This window comes from Gymnoscopelus braueri, assembly GCF_963280865.1.
Source record: "Gymnoscopelus braueri genome assembly, chromosome: 21".
NCBI classification, from domain to species: domain Eukaryota; kingdom Metazoa; phylum Chordata; class Actinopteri; order Myctophiformes; family Myctophidae; genus Gymnoscopelus; species Gymnoscopelus braueri.
In genome coordinates, this window is record NC_137623.1 from 1646729 (window position 1) to 1663212 (window position 16484).

The window sequence follows — 16484 nt, forward strand, 5'->3', positions numbered from 1 at the left end:
CAGAGTATTTTTAAATTGGGGAGCGTAGTCAGGGCACAGAAGTCAAGGCACAGACGGCTGTGTTGTTGACGGACAACGGATGCACGCTTATGAGAAAGAACACAAATAAAACCTGGCGAAACAGATGTGTGCATTAGCGCAAGATGAGGATAAAGGAAACAAATATAATTTATGAAAAGGCTACTATATAGGCTACAGTAAAGTCGGACTGAATGACTGAAACTGTTTTAACTCTCTTGGTGTTTTGTTGTAGGGGATTATCTGGCACATGTATCTGTTATGAAAGAGAAATTGTATCACGAGTGAAACGGCTATAGTCCATGGGAAACCATAAACCTACGTAGGCCTACATCTAAATGAGTTGCCATATTTACATTTCCTTACAAATGACAAATTCCTTACATTACAAATCCTTATAAGCTATATATTTCTGGGATGCATAGTGACTGGCGAGGCCATGCATTGTCCGTCAACAACACAGCCGTCTGTGCCTTGACTTCTGTGCCCTGACTGCGCTCCCCCTGCCCGGCCCCCCGCCCGGCCCCCCGCCCGGCCCCCCGCCCGGCCCCCCGCCCTCTTGCCTGCAAGTCAGTGGGAAAACGCCACCAGCTCTACCCCCCATTCTCCATGTCCTCATGATTAGTGTTATGTTTGTTACTTTCCATCCACACACCTCGCATCACACTATGCTCCACACATGCCCACCTACACACCACTGATCTATACTGACTAACACACCTCATAGGATCCTTAAGATGTTCTAGAACAGCCTAGAACCATAGTCAAGCTAAAACCCATTTTAAAGGGATATTTCACTTTCAAAAAAACGTTGCGTCTTTTATCGTCTACTCAGGCTTTAGTGACCCCCCCCCCCCCCCCCCCCCCAGACAGTTTTTAAGTTGCTTGATTCAGTATTTAGATATTTGATATTCATTTTATCAGACACGCCCCCTTCCTATACAAACCCATTATAACTTCAAACTCCATGTTAGATTAATCAAAAACACCCGTCCTTGGTTTTTGGTGACTCACCCTGCCCTCCTAATACGCGAGGGGGCCGTGTTTTCTCTGTAATTTTTTTCACTTATTTATAGATTTTTTTTTAATTGTATTTCATTGTTTTCATTTTCCGAAAAATATATGAAAAAATAATGAAAAAAGTAATTGAAAAAAACGGGTATCCTAACATATTAGAAGGACAGTATGAGTCACAGAACCAAGGACGGGTGTTTTAGATGAATCTAACATGGTTAAAATGGAGTTTGAAGTTACAATGGGTTTGTATAGGAAGGGGGCGTGTCTGATAAAATGAATATCAAATATCTAAATACTGAATCAAGCAACTTAAAAACGGTCTGGGGGGCTGACAAAAGCCTGAGTTTACGATAATCCGACCAAAATCTTTTTTTGAAAGTGAAATATCCCTTTAACTCATACAGACCTAGTCACAGTAAGCCATGCTTTTATCACCTCTCGTTTGGACCAGTGTAATTCCCTATATCTGGGGTTTCCCCAGTCCACCATCTCCCTGTTACAGATGGTTCAAAACTCAGCTGGAACAAACTCATTACTGGAACAAAGAAACGAGAATATTTAGAAATATTTAGTTCCAGGGACCCCCCAGAATATAGTTATATATTCAAAGATTTGTCACAAATGTTCATGATTTTGCTAAAAAAAATCGCTGATCAACAAGCTCATAGTGCGGCACGAAGTGACGCGCTATGAGCTTGTATATCTGCTATTTTTGAATAGCCAAAGTATAAAATATTAGTTAAAGTGGTTAAAATCTAAAATCTAAAATGACTCAGATGCTTCCCCGGTTTTAATGTGTTTTAACCCATTTAGCACCGGGGAAGCATCTGAGTCATTTTTAGATTTATTTAGCTGTTAAAAAACAGCAGATCTACAAGCTCATATGAGCTTGTAGATCTGCTGTTTTTTTGTTTGTTTTAATTATCGTGAATTATTTTGCTAATCTTTGAATAGCCTATACTTTTTTTTTTTTGTAAATTCAAAGAAAAACGATCTAAATATTTAAAAAAAAAACCTGTGCTGGCTCAACTGCACTGCATGGTTACCAGTAAAATATAGAGTTGATTTATAAAGCGTTGCTCTTTGTTTTTAAAGGTTTGACTTCACTATCCAAGGGCCAATCTCAGATTACTTTTCAGCCTAATTATTCAGAAAACCCCAGACCACAGAAAATCCACTGAATGTTCAAAGTTCAGTTTTTTTGGGGGTGTAATTGAGGTCATAAAACCCCCAATAAAACATAACAAAAAAAAGTGAAAATGAATGTCATAGAACCTTTAAAGCTCTCAATGGCCTTTAGCCCCTCCATACATTTCTGATCTGATAAAAAAAAAGCCTCCTGCCACTAGGTTACTTAGATCAGGGGTTCTCAAACTTTTTCAAGTCAAGGACCCCCAAATTGACACTTGTTAGCCCGCGGACCCCCATTTGAAAAGATAAGCCAGGGACCCCCATAAGAGAAGATTTTTTACGTCTCTAGCAGTGATTCTCAACCATTGTAATTTAAGGACCCCCCCCCCCCCCGTTTGACATGCATTAGAGGCTACAGACCCCCATTTAATGGCATTTCTATCTCTGGGACCCCAATCCATATTGTAGGAAATCAATGTTAATGTAACTCTGAGAGTGTACAAATGGAACCAAATAGACCCGTTAGGGTCCATTTGGTTCCATTTGTACACTCTCAGAGTTACAGACCCATAAGGGTCCATTTGGTTCCTATAAATCATTTAGCTGGGGACCCCCTGGTATCCCCTCAAGTACCCCTGGGGGTCCCCGGACCCCACTTTGAGAAATAAACTATGACTTAGATCATCCACTCATTACATAAAGGTGAGCGTGGCTTTCTCTGTGGCCACGCCTCCACTCTGGAATAATCTCCCTTTTCACATCAAGAGAAGCCCCGCCCCCACCATTGAGCTGTTTAAAACTGAAGAAGAGACCTTTTTACTCTTATTGCTTTTAACACAGCTTGAGGTCATTGTCTGTTGATTGTTTGTTACTGCTTTGATTTCATGTGTTTTTGTTTTGTTTATTGTTTCTATGCTGCTTTTATAGGCCTTTATACGCCTTTATTTTGCTTTGTAAATAGACTAAGGTCTATTTTTTTGGAAAGCACTTTGGGTCAGCTGCTGTTGTTTTTAAATGTGCTATATAAATAAAGTTAGCTTGACTTTTAGATTGTAGCAAAATAAAAAGCATTATTTTATACTTTGGCTATTCAAAAATAGCAGATCTACAAGCAAAATGTACTTAGTTACTTTCCACCACTGTATTTAGAAGACATTTTCTAGAATGACTTAATGAACAGCCCCTTGTTTTACCTTTTACTCTGTGGTGTCTATAATAACCAGTATGTGTTATGACCCAGAGCCAGCTGTGACAAAGACGTGAGTACTTTTTCCCACCACTGTAAGTGTATATACACAGTACACACACACATATATATATATATATATATATATATATATATATATATATATATATATATATATATATATATATATATATATAATTCTGCTCAGCTGCTCCTCGACTGTGGAATGCCCTCCCTGACCATGTGAGGGCGCCACAGTCCATTGACACCTTTAATAGCATCAGTTTATTCATATCATCAGTTCCTTCTACAGCACTGCCACCCAGGATTGGAATAGTCTAACTCCATCCCTCAAAAAATGCAGTTTGCTGGGCTCAATTAAAAGAGCCTTAAAAATCACCTTTCAGGAGGCCAAAGGAGGAGGTAGTACCATTTTCCCGTTAGACAGCAGACCCCCCCCCCCCCCTGTTCTTGTACATATTTTTTTCCCCCTCTTTTTAATTTTCTTTGTTGTACATAGTGTTATTTTTTTTTTGCTGTTTATTTTGTAATGATATTTGAACTGTGGTGCCACTATATATGCCTATGAATTGAATACCAAGGCCCTCATTGGAAACGAGTCCGCAAGGACTTTTATGAACGGACCTGTTAGACAAAGTATTTTTTAAATGTAACTGTGCTGTTTTACATTTTTTTGCCTAATAAAATATTCAATCAATCAATAGGGGACCAAAAACCTTTCTTTTTAACAAGGCATTTGTCCAGATGGACTCATGAGCCGTGTGTGTTTGTTTTTAACTTTTTAAACTTCCTTCTGTGTTTTAGCTGACTTTGATCTGAATTTGAATAATTTCCCTGTTTTATTATTATTGTTTTATTTTTTATTTTTTAACATGTAGCACTTTGAGATTTGTTTCAAATATAAAGTGCGTTACAAATAAAATGTATTATTATTATCATTATTATTATTAAAGAATTGAGTGATTGAGGTACAGTGGTGGAAAAAGTACTCAAATTCTTTATTTAAGTAAAAGTACCAATACTGTAATATAAAAATACTCTGTTACAAGTAAAAGTCCAGAATTAAAAATTTACTTGAGTAAAAGTACAAAAGTATTGGCATCAAAATGTACTTAAAGTACCAAAAGTAAAAGTACTAAATATTTGAAAATAGCAGATCTACAAGCTCACAACGCGTCGCGATGCGACGCGTTGTGAGCTTGTAGATCGGCTATTTTCAAATAGCCTATGTATGAAATAGGTTTAAAGTGGTTACTGTATGTTTCATTATATCATAGTTTATATCGGAAAAGTAACTAGTAACTAAAGTTTTCAAGTAAATGTAGTGGAGTAAAAGTACAATATTTGCCTCTGAGATGTAGTGGAGTAGAAGTAAAAGTATTGGGAAATTGGAAATACTCAAGTTAAGTACAAATACCTCAAAAATGTACTTAAGTACAGTACTTAAGTAAATGTACTTAGTTACTTTCCACCACTGTGAATGAGGTATAATGGTGTGTTTTATCTGTACCGCTCAGAGTGCCTTCGTTGCAGCCGTCTGTGTTGCAGCAGAGAAGTGAGGCGATGCCGGTGCCACGCCCCAGGTTGGCGGAGATGGTCTTGGTGCCGGTGCTGAGACAGGTGGAGTCTGGGACACAGCGCTTGATGACGCTGCCAGCTCCGCCCACACTGGCTACACAGACACACACAATAAACACATCATCAGTGGTGGAAAAAGTACTCAAATTCTTTACTTAAGTAAAAGTACCAATACTGCAATAAAAAAATACTCTGTTACAAGTAAAAGTCCAGAATAAAAAATTTACTTGAGTAAAAGTACAAAAGTATTGGCATCAAAATGTACTTAAAGTATCAAAAGTAAAAGTACTAAATATTTGAAAATAGCCGATCTACAAGCTCACAACGCGTCGCGATGCGACGCGTTGTGAGCTTGTAGATCTGCTATTTTCAAATAGCCTATGTATAAAATAGGGCTAAAGTGGTTCATGTATGTTTCATTATATCATAATTTATATCTGAAAAGTAACTAGTAACTAAAGTTTTCAAATAATTGTAGTGGAGTAAAAGTACAATATTTGCCTCTGAGATGTAGTGGAGTAGAAGTAAAAGTATTGGAAATTGGAATTACTCAACTAAAGTACAAATACCTCAAAATTGTACTTAAGTACAGTACTTAAGTAAATGTACTTAGTTACTTTCCACCACTGCACATCATGTTATTCATAACATCAGTTCATTAATAATAACATCAGTTTATTAATAACATCAGTTTATTAATAACATCAGTTTATTATACACACATCTTATAAAAATAGCAAAAAATAGCAGATATACAAGCTCATAGCACGGCACCGAGTGCCGTGCTATGAGCTTGTAGATCTGCTATTTTTTATTGTGAATAAATGTTATTGCAAATCTTTGAATAGCCTATACATTTTATATATTTTTTTATTTTTGTAAATTCAAAGAAAAACGATCTAAATATTTTTCAAAAAACTGTTATGATTTAGGAGACATTTGTAGGTCTTCATGGGTTTTAATGAACATAAATAAATAGAGTGATATTTACAGTCCAGAGTGGTTCATTAATGTGTTATAATGAACATAAATAAATAGTGTGATATTTACAGTCCAGAGTTGTTCATTAATGTGTTTTAATGAACATAAATAAATAGAGTGATATTTACAGTCCAGAGTGGTTCATTAATGTGTTTTAATGAACATAAATAAATAGTGTGATATTTACAGTCCAGAGTGGTTCATTAATGTGTTATAATGAACATAAATAAATAGTGTGACATTTACAGTCCAGAGTGGTTCATTAATGTGTTTTAATGAACATAAATAAATAGTGTGATATTTACAGTCCAGAGTGGTTCATTAATGTGTTTTAATGAACATAAATAAATAGTGTGATATTTACAGTCCAGAGTGGTTCATTAATGTGTTATAATGAACATAAATAAATAGTGTGATATTTAGAGTCCAGAGTGGTTCATTAATGTGTTTTAATGAACATAAATAAATAGTGTGATATTTACAGTCCAGAGTGGTTCATTAATGTGTTTTAATGAACATAAATAAATAGAGTGATATTTACAGTCCAGAGTGGATCATTAATGTGTTTTAATGAACATAAATAAATAGTGTGATATTTACAGTCCAGAGTGGATCATTAATGTGTTTTAATGAACATAAATAAATAGAGTGATATTTACAGTCCAGAGTGGTTCATTAATGTGTTTTAATGAACATAAATAAATAGTGTGATATTTACAGTCCAGAGTGGATCATTAATGTGTTTTAATGAACATAAATAAATAGTGTGATATTTACAGTCCAGAGTGGTTCATTAATGTGTTTTAATGAACATAAATAAATAGTGTGATATTTACAGTCCAGAGTGGATCATTAATGTGTTTTAATGAACATAAATAAATAGTGTGATATTTACAGTCCAGAGTGGTTCATTAATGTGTTTTAATGAACATAAATAAATAGTGTGATATTTACAGTCCAGAGTGGTTCATTAATGTGTTTTAATGAACATAAATAAATAGTGTGATATTTACAGTCCAGAGTGGTTCATTAATGTGTTTTAATGAACATAAATAAATAGTGTGATATTTACAGTCCAGAGTGGTTCATTAATGTGTTTTAATGAACATAAATAAATAGAGTGATATTTACAGTCCAGAGTGGCTGACAGACAGCGCTGGTTTTCAGAGCAGGTCTGTAAGGTTGTGGTGCTGCAGGCTGTGTCACTGCAGGTGTGACACTGGAGAGCTTCAGCTGCATGAAGAAACATTATGCATACATTCATTATTATTTATATATATATATATATATATATATATATATATATATATATATATATATATATATAGATATATATATTATTATTATTTTTGTATACACACACACACACACACACACACACACACACACACACACACACACACACACACACACACACACACACACACACACACACACACACACACACACACACACACACACACACACACACACATATATATAATATATCAAAGTGTTGACTATTAAACCATGTAATGGGCCAACCTCCCACAGTAGTTTTTTTAAGATGTCAACGCCATAGTCTTTTGGGGGATTTAGATGGTTGGGACACACCAGATAGTAATATTATTTAGTGCATTTATCAACAAATAGAAAGCTTACCAGAGCTTTCCCAGCTTTCTCGCTTTTTTTTTTTTAAACCGGGAGGTGAGACAGGGGACCTTATAATATACTAGCTAAAACCTGTTTATGCCTCATTCAATTATGTTTATGTTTTAAAGGGCAAAAACCTTTACTTTATTTTTTTTTTAAAGTTGATAATGAAAAGTACATTCTAACACCTATGTTATCAATACACATGGTTAGTTTGTTTTAATGCTTTTAACAAAAAAAATCTAAAAAGTTGTGAATCCTTGTCTTAGACAGTGCAAGTTTAGATGTAAAACAAACTAAAACATTGTTTAAATCTTATGAAATTCATATATAAATCCTTTAAGAATTTATTTTCACCAAACTTATTTTTTTAAAATTAGTTTGTTAATAAATAATAATATTACATGATTTGCCCCAATTCTCAGAATGGGTGACACACGTATATGACAAACAAAATAAAAAACAACTACATGTACTTTTTCTCTTAATTATTAAAATAGCATACTTATTACTCACAGCACAAGTTGTTGGTAATGTTGTGAAATTTATATTAATCTCAAGTAAAAAAAACAAACAAAGTAAAGAAGTGTTCATTTTGAAGACCATGTAAAGAAGGTCATTCAGAAATCCTTCCATCACCTCAGAAACATGGAGACAATCAAGCCCTTCCTATCAGAAACATTTAACTAAAGTCATTCACGCTTTCATCTATTCACGCCTTGACTACTGTAACTCCCTGTATTCTTGCTCTCCGATAAATCAATTCAACGGTTACAACTGAACGCTGCAGCCTGGGTCCTGACCGACGCAACATTTATTTTTCCACAAATTCTGGCATCCTTATATTGGCTCCCAATCATTTTTATAATCGATTTTAAATTAGTGTTAACCCTTTAAAGACCGGGAACACATCTGCGTGTCATTTTAAGATTTCTCTGGCTATTCAAAAATAGCAGATCTACAAGCGCATAGTGCGGCACTGAGCTTGTAGATGTGCTATTTTTGAAAGATCATGAAAGGTTTTCCAAATATTAGATTTTTTTTGTTTTTTAAGCGGACATTTATAACTCAAATCTTTGCTTCTGAGGCGTCCCTGGAACTAAATATTTTATGTTCGCTTTAAAAAATTTATATTCCAAGATTTGCACAAAATGTTCAAAACTTTTCAAGCTCACAGCGCGGCACAGTGAGCTTGTTTAGATCTGCTATTTTTGAATAGCCCAAACACATCTTAAAATGACACAAATGATGCATTCCCGGTCTTGAAGGGTCAATTCCTGATCTCTGGTCTGGTCCCATCTCATATCTCCGACCTAGTGGAGCCATACAGTACCAAAGTAACGCAACCTGAGGTCCTCAGACCAAAGCTCTATACTCCAAATCCCATTTCCCCCAAAAAAAAAAACGAAAATCTAAAGGTGTTTCGGGGGCCTTCGCTGTCAGAGCTCAGACTCTCTGGAACGCTCTGCCTCTGGAGAGATCAGGCTCTGTGACAGAGTCTCTGCCCCGGGTTCAAATCCCTCCTGAACTTTTATCAACTTTTATAAAGCTGTTGTTTTAACCATTGTGGTCCTACTGTCTTGGTGCGTAATGTCTTTCTGTTTTTAACGTCTTTTTTTGTTGCTCTATATATCTTGCTGTATGCTGTGTTTTTATCTCTGTGAATCTCTATGAAACTTTGTTTTCGAAAGGTGCTACATAAATAAAGCTTTATTATTATTATTATGAGTATTAGTATTATTATTAAAGTCAAATGTTTGGCTGTGTGTAGGGCTGTTACAAATTTAAATTGACGATTAATTCTCACACGAATAATTGCGATTGACGATCTAATCGTGTTTTTGGTCATTGTACATTGGAACTTATGAATAGCCTACAACTTAAAATTTCTGTTTTTTTTTTTAGGGCTTCATCATCACAAATGAATAAGACACATTTAATAATATACTTTCATGAAAATGTAAAAAAAAATTGAGGAAATAGCTGATCTAAACAACACCTCAAGCTTCTTGTAGATCAGATATTTTTGCTATTTTTGGAAAACGTTCAAAAATGTATGAAAATGTTTCAACGTGGAAAGGATTGACGATTTACGACGATTATGTAAAAATAAATGATTGCCGATTATCTGAAATAACTGCGTTTAGGCGATGATGTAATAATAGAGACCGGCCTATAACAGCCGTGTGAGGTTGTGTGTGTGTGTTTACCTGTATAGCAGACGCTCCACACGGCGCACAGAGTCCAGATCAGCTTCATGGTGAAATACAGGAGCAGAGAAGTGCATGTCCTTTATATAATGAGGCTGTCAGGAGGAAATAGGTGATAATCTGACAGTGTGTACGTGTTTGAAGCAAACACTCCCAACTGGATCTTTTCCAAGATCAACAGTAAAAAGAATGCAGAGATGCAACCTCCTCCTCTCTCTGCATTCTGCTGTGTCGGTGTTGATGAGATCAAAGGACACACGTGACACACATAATATGATTCACTCTTATGATCAGTGATGCAAAAAGTACTCAAATGTTTTACTTAAGTAAAAGTATGCTGCATTGTAGAAGTACTCTGTTACAAGTAAAAGTCTAGTGTTCAAAATGTACTTGAGTAAAAGTACAAAAGTATTGGTATCAGAATGTAATCAAAGTACCAAAAGTAAAAGTACTAAAATGTTTGAAAATAGCAGATCTGCAAGCTCACAACGCGTCGCGCTGCGACGCGTTGTGAGCTTGTAGATCGGCTATTATCAAATAGCCTAGATATAAAATAGGGCTGAAGTGGTTAATGTACGTTTCATTATATCACAATTTATATCTGAAAAGTAACTAGTAACTCAAGTTTTCAAATCATTGTAGTGGAGTAAAAGTACAATATTTGCCTCTCAGATGTAGTGGAGTAGAAGTACTAGTAGTATTGGAAATTGGAAATACTCAAGTAAAGTACACATACCTCAAAATTGTACTTAAAGGGGAAATCCACCCATTTTCAATATTTAACTATGTCATTAATATAGCATAAAGGAGTTGTGTGGAAATAAGAAAAAATTAAAAAAAAAATTAACATTGCAAAAAAATTTAACATTGCAAAAAAATTAACATTGCAAATTACACTGTGATGACTCATCATGGTGTAATTTGCAATGTTAATTTTTTTGCAATGTTAAATTTTTTTGCAATGTTAATTTTTTTTTTAATTTTTTCTTATTTCCACACAACTCCTTTATGCTATATTAATGACATAGTTAAATATTGAAAATGGGTGGATTTCCCCTTTAAGTACAGTACTTAAGTAAATGTACTTAGTTACTTTCCACCACTGCTCTTATGTTGGTATTACTTTACACGTGACAAGGAGTCATTTGTAGAGAATCTTTGTATTCTAGAGAATTTGTAATCTATATATATATATATATACTGCTGTCTGTTTGTGAGCTTGCAGATCAGCTATGTATTGATGATCGAATGATCACTATCACAATATATATCTATTTAACACTGTTACTGAACAAACACTCTATAGCAATGAGTACTATCACTAACACTTATTTTAACCAAAGAAAATCACTAACCCTACCTTTAATGTTTTATCATCATTCTAAAGTCTTAGACAATTATTTGGGAGCCACTTGCAACTTACATCCTCGCGGCCTCCCGTTGGGCCCGGGCCCCACGGGTTGGGACCCGTTGACCTAGATAAGTCATGTGACATGCGCTGCAGTCTTGTCCTGAAGTGACCTGCACATCTACATTATAAATCACTGTTGTCCAAAGTTAAACCCTTAATAGACATTAAAGGAGTAGTTCACCCAAAAAATTACTTATTTTCTATCAATTGCACACCCTATGAAGCCTTGAATATATGGATTCTTTTTTTTGTTTTTGTGGCATTCCTAAGCTAATAATTTGATTCCTGTCTCCGACCGGCTAATGTATCCGGTAGGAGACACAAAGTAGATTATTTGTGTCTCCTACCGGAAATACACACGGTCATCAAATTATTGTCTTAGGAATGCCACAAAAACTAAAATAAATCCATGAAATCAAGGCTTCATGGGGTGTGTAATTGATGGGGTGAACTCCTCCTTTAAGTCTTACAGTCAGCTCATCAGTCATTACATGTGTCACCCTACCTGACAGGTTTACATGTCAACAGTGGTGGAAAACGTACTCACATTCTCTACTCAAGTAAAAGTATCAATACCGCAACGTATAAATACTCTGTTGGTAAAAGTCCGGAATTCAACAGTTACTTGAGGAAAAGGACAAAAGTATCGGTATCAAAATGTACTTAAAGTGACAAAAGTAAAAATACTCTATTATATAGAATGTGCCACTTCAAGTTTTCAAAATGCATACAAATATTTTGAAAATAGCCGATCTACAAGCTCACAATGCGTCGCACCGCGACGCATTGTGAGCTTGTAGATCGGCTATTTTCAAATGGCTGAAATGCATATAGGGCTGAAGTGGTTAATGTATGTTTTGTTATAATTATCAAAATCTACAAAGTAACTAGTAGCTAAAGTTTTCAAATACATGTAAAGCGGAGTAAAAGTACAATATTTGGATCCGAGATGTACTGGAGTAGAAGTAAAAATATTGGAAATTGGAGATACTCAAGTACTGTACAAAATACCTTAAAAAAATGTGCTTCACTTCATTACTTAAGTAAATGTACTTAGTTATTTTCCACTGCATGCAGTCAGATCATCGGTCATTCCATGTCACTATAGTACCTGACAGGCTGTCAGGTTTAGTTGTCAACGCACGGTGTGAACGCCAGGCCTTTCTCAGAATCGACGAATACTTTGACAGGGATGAGTGGCAACGCAGCATTTCATAAACAGTCACAACATCACATGTTGGGTCTTCAACAGGGGGTCCGGGACCCCTAGGGGGTCCTTAGAGTTACTACAGGGGGTCCGCCGAATCTCTGTGTGATTTTTACATTAACCACTTCAACCAAGCTGCCCTATTCCTACTTCTAGACCTACTTCTTCACTCTTGCTTTTAGTTGATTTTTTTTGGTTGATTTTTAAATCTCTGCGTTGTTACCCATGTCCTCACTGCATTGCCTGATTCACTGCCTTTTGCTATTATTTTAATGTTGTTTTATGCTTTTGCTTTTCTTTTTTGCTTTGTGGTTAAATTAGTTGTAATTGTATTGTTGCTCTGTAAAGCACTTTGAGCTGCATTTCATGTCATGAAAGGTGCTACTGTATACAAATAAAGTGTATTATTATTATTATTATTCTGAGGAGAACTTTATCCAAATAGCAGATCTACAAGCGCACAACGCCTCACAGCGCGGGGCGTTGTGCGCTTGGTAAAGTGGTTTGTGTAAAGCGGCAAATTGGTTTGGTATAAGGGGGAAAAGACCAGACTAAGTGCAGAGTGAAAGGTCAGGTTTACTAAGTATTGTTTAAGTGCATGGTTTAATGTCTGGAAATACACATCAACATGAATGCTGTGAAACACGTCTATGAAGCTGCCTATGAAATCTGTGGGAAACATTATTTTTGTATACAATATATAATGGGGGGTCCCTGCTTTATCTGTCTCTTAGCCAGGCAGACAGACAGACAGACAGACAGACAGACAGACAGACAGACAGACAGACAGACAGACAGACAGACAGACAGACAGGCAGGCAGGCAGGCAGGCAGGCAGACAGACAGACAGGCAGGCAGGCAGGCAGACAGACAGACAGACAGACAGACAGACAGACAGACAGACAGACAGGCAGGCAGGCAGGCAGACAGACAGACAGACAGACAGACAGACAGACAGACAGACAGACAGGCAGGCAGGCAGGCAGGCAGGCAGGCAGGCAGGCAGGCAGGCAGGCAGGCAGGCAGGCAGGCAGGCAGGCAGGCAGGCAGACAGACAGACAGACAGACAGGCAGGCAGGCAGGCAGGCAGGCAGGCAGGCAGGCAGGCAGGCAGGCAGGCAGGCAGGCAGGCAGGCAGGCAGACAGACAGACAGACAGACAGACAGACAGACAGACAGACAGACAGACAGACAGACAGACAGACAGACAGGAGACCAAGGTCATGGAGACTGATTTGAACTTTGATCGTATAGTGACTCGCAATCGGGTAGGACTCAGGAGTCGTAGCAAAAAACTGTGTTTTGCAGCACTCGGTGCCGCGCTATGAGCTTGTAGATCTGCTATTCCTGAATAGCCCAGAGACATCTTCAAATGACTCAGATGAGTCCCAGGGTTGAAAGGGTTGAACTCGCAGTGAGTTGAACCGTTCAATCCTGGAACTCATCTGAGTCATTGCGGGCGGGGAGGAGGAGGGGGGGGGGGAGAGAGAGAGAGAGAGAGAGAGAGAGAGAGAGAGAGAGAGAGAGAGAGAGAGAGAGAGAGAGAGAGAGAGAGAGAGTTTACAACACGCTTTGATCTTGTTGCTACGCTACGGGCTACAACGCATTATTGTTGTACTATAATATATTATCATATACTATCTTACACTATTATATTTGCGACTATTGTTATTGTTACTACTTGTATCTCTCTCTGTCTCTCCTCTGTCTCTCTCTCTCTCTCTCTCTCTCTCTCTCTCTCTCTCTCTCTCTTGGCCCCTCCCACCCTAGAGCCTGGCCCCTCCCACCCTAGAGTCTTGCCCCTCCCACCCTAGAGCCTAGGGTCTGCCTGACGTTTCTTCCAGTTAAAGGGGAGTTTTTCGTTGCCACTGTCGCTAAATTGTCTCGCTCAGGGTGGGACTGTGGGGTCTCTGCTCTACATGTAAAGTGTCTTGAGACAACTTGTTGTGATTTGACACTTTAACTAATACAATTGAATTGAATTGAAAAATGTAATATCAGATCGCTCTGAGCAGACCCACATGGACACGCTGCATGCGACTTGAGGACGCACGCAAGGTCGTGACTCCTTATTAATTTGGCGGCGGAGAAAAATCCCAACATAGGCTTATCTTATTGCCTTAAACGGTCTAATGCTATGGTGCCAGAGTGGCTCACACAACAGTCTAATATCTCCCCAAGCTGTAGGGAATTCCCTTATGACTTAGTGGTGAAGATGTTGGCGTCACACCTAATTGTAGTTATGTTTTTAATCTTATATTTAAATTAAAATGATTCATAAATTAGTTATCATGTTTTGGCCTTTGCCTCCTCATACACACAGTGTGTTGGTTGGTGTGCGTGTGCACCTATAGCGGCGGTACTGTACTGACAGCAGACAGCAGGCGCACCCCATAACTACAACCCGTGACCTTGGGATGGCATCACATTATGTGGATAACAACATGCCAGCATGCCAGCCTCGTCACTGAGATCTCCCTCTAGATAGCGATGGATGTCTGTGACCGACACAAAAGACTAAACCATGTGAAACACGAGGAACTAAAAAGGCTCGCCCGGGTTGGCCAGAGCTCTAAAGGAACATAGATTATCATCTGTTGAGTAGAGCGTACTTTAACCCCTTTAAGACCTGAGGGCGATTCTTTAAAAAAAAGAGTTTTTTGAAAAGAAATCTAGATTTTTTAAAAAAAGATTTTTCAAAAATAGCAGATCTACAAGCTCGTAGCGCGGCACTCGGTGCCGCGCTACGAGCTTGTATATCTGCTATTTTTGAATAGCCAAAGACATCTAAAGTGACACAGATGCGTTCCAGGTCTTCCAGGGTTAAGGTGGCAGAGGGCGTTTGAGCTCATCCTTCCTTCCTTTATGTCACCTGACCTCTAAAACCGCCGTTTCTCAAACGGTGGGTCGGGACCCATCTTTGGATCGCGGACCAATCTGTAATGGGTCGCGAGTAAATATACTCGACCAATATGGAGTAAATATACTCCTCTTTTTTTCCATTTCCTACGTTTAAAAAAATATATATAATTTTTTTCAAAAGATAGCTTTAAACTATTCCACTGGAGGACCAGGGGGTCCCCCCCACCAGGGGGGGGTCCCCGGCAATCATTTTAACCACTTTAACCATGTTTCATACTTTGGCTATTCAAAAATAGCAGATCTACAAGCTCATAGTGGGTCACTTCGTGTGGCGCTATGAGCTTGTAGATCTGCTATTTTTTGAAAAATCTTGACATTTTGTGCAAATCTTTGAAAATATATGTATTTATTTATTTATTTATTTATGTTTAAAGCGAAAATGTTTTACTCAAATCTTTGCTCCCTGTCTCTGGCACAAAACATTTTTGAAATTCACGGCCAAATACATATCATGTTGGGGGTCCTTGGCCTACATTATAAGTTACTCATGGTGCAGGTGGGAGAGGATTACAGAGTAACAGAGTAACACAGCTAAAGGTGTGGGTAGCGCCCCTCACCAAAAAAATGCCAAAATCACCCAATATGCTTCTGTTGGTAAACGCTCTCGTTTTGAGCGATCTGCCAGTCACACACCTGCTGAGAGGTGTGTGCCAGTCACAGGTGTGTGACTGACTGACACCTGCATGAGCATATAGGTTCTGCAACTTTGTTGAGTATCTGTATACGTTTGTCCCTTCAGGATAAGGCCCGTGAAATAGGGTAAGTGGAAGCTGGTGTTCCGCAGATTACGCATTATTTGATGTCAGCCATGGTACCATTTGCAGGCAGGTGTGTGTGTGTTTTTTTTGATTGATTGAAATTTTTATTAGGCAAAAGAATGTAAAACAACACAGTTACATTTATAATGCTTTTGTCTAAAAGGTCCGGCCAAAAAAGTCCTTGCGGACTTGTTTCCGTTGGGGTCCTTGAGTTAATTTCATAGACATATATAGTAGCAACCAAACAGTTCAAAAATCAACATGAAAATACAGATAATACAGAAAAAGTACCACTATGTACAAAAAAAGCATTTAAAAATATATGTACAAAAAGAAAGGGGGGGGGGGGAAGCATGGAAAAATAAAAAATTATATACAAAAAAAAGCATGAGGAAATACAAAATATGTACAAA

At 37.5% G+C, this 16484-nt stretch overlaps 1 protein-coding gene across 2 annotated transcripts in view; it reads right to left on the bottom strand.

Annotated features, from left to right (window-relative positions):
• The window catches only part of LOC308077354 (uncharacterized protein), a 14951-nt gene extending 5065 nt beyond the window's left edge, over positions 1-9886 (bottom strand). For both annotated transcript variants that reach the window (XM_080418006.1, XM_080418005.1), the window contains exons 1-3: positions 9775-9886; positions 7064-7165; positions 4884-5045 (exon numbers count right to left, since the gene is read on the bottom strand). In XM_080418006.1, the coding sequence (XP_080274132.1) occupies positions 4884-5045; positions 7064-7165; positions 9775-9823 (313 nt within the window). In that variant the 5' untranslated portion in view covers positions 9824-9886. The remainder of the gene's footprint in view (positions 1-4883; positions 5046-7063; positions 7166-9774) is intronic.
• Positions 9887-16484: the final 6598 nt, after the last annotated feature.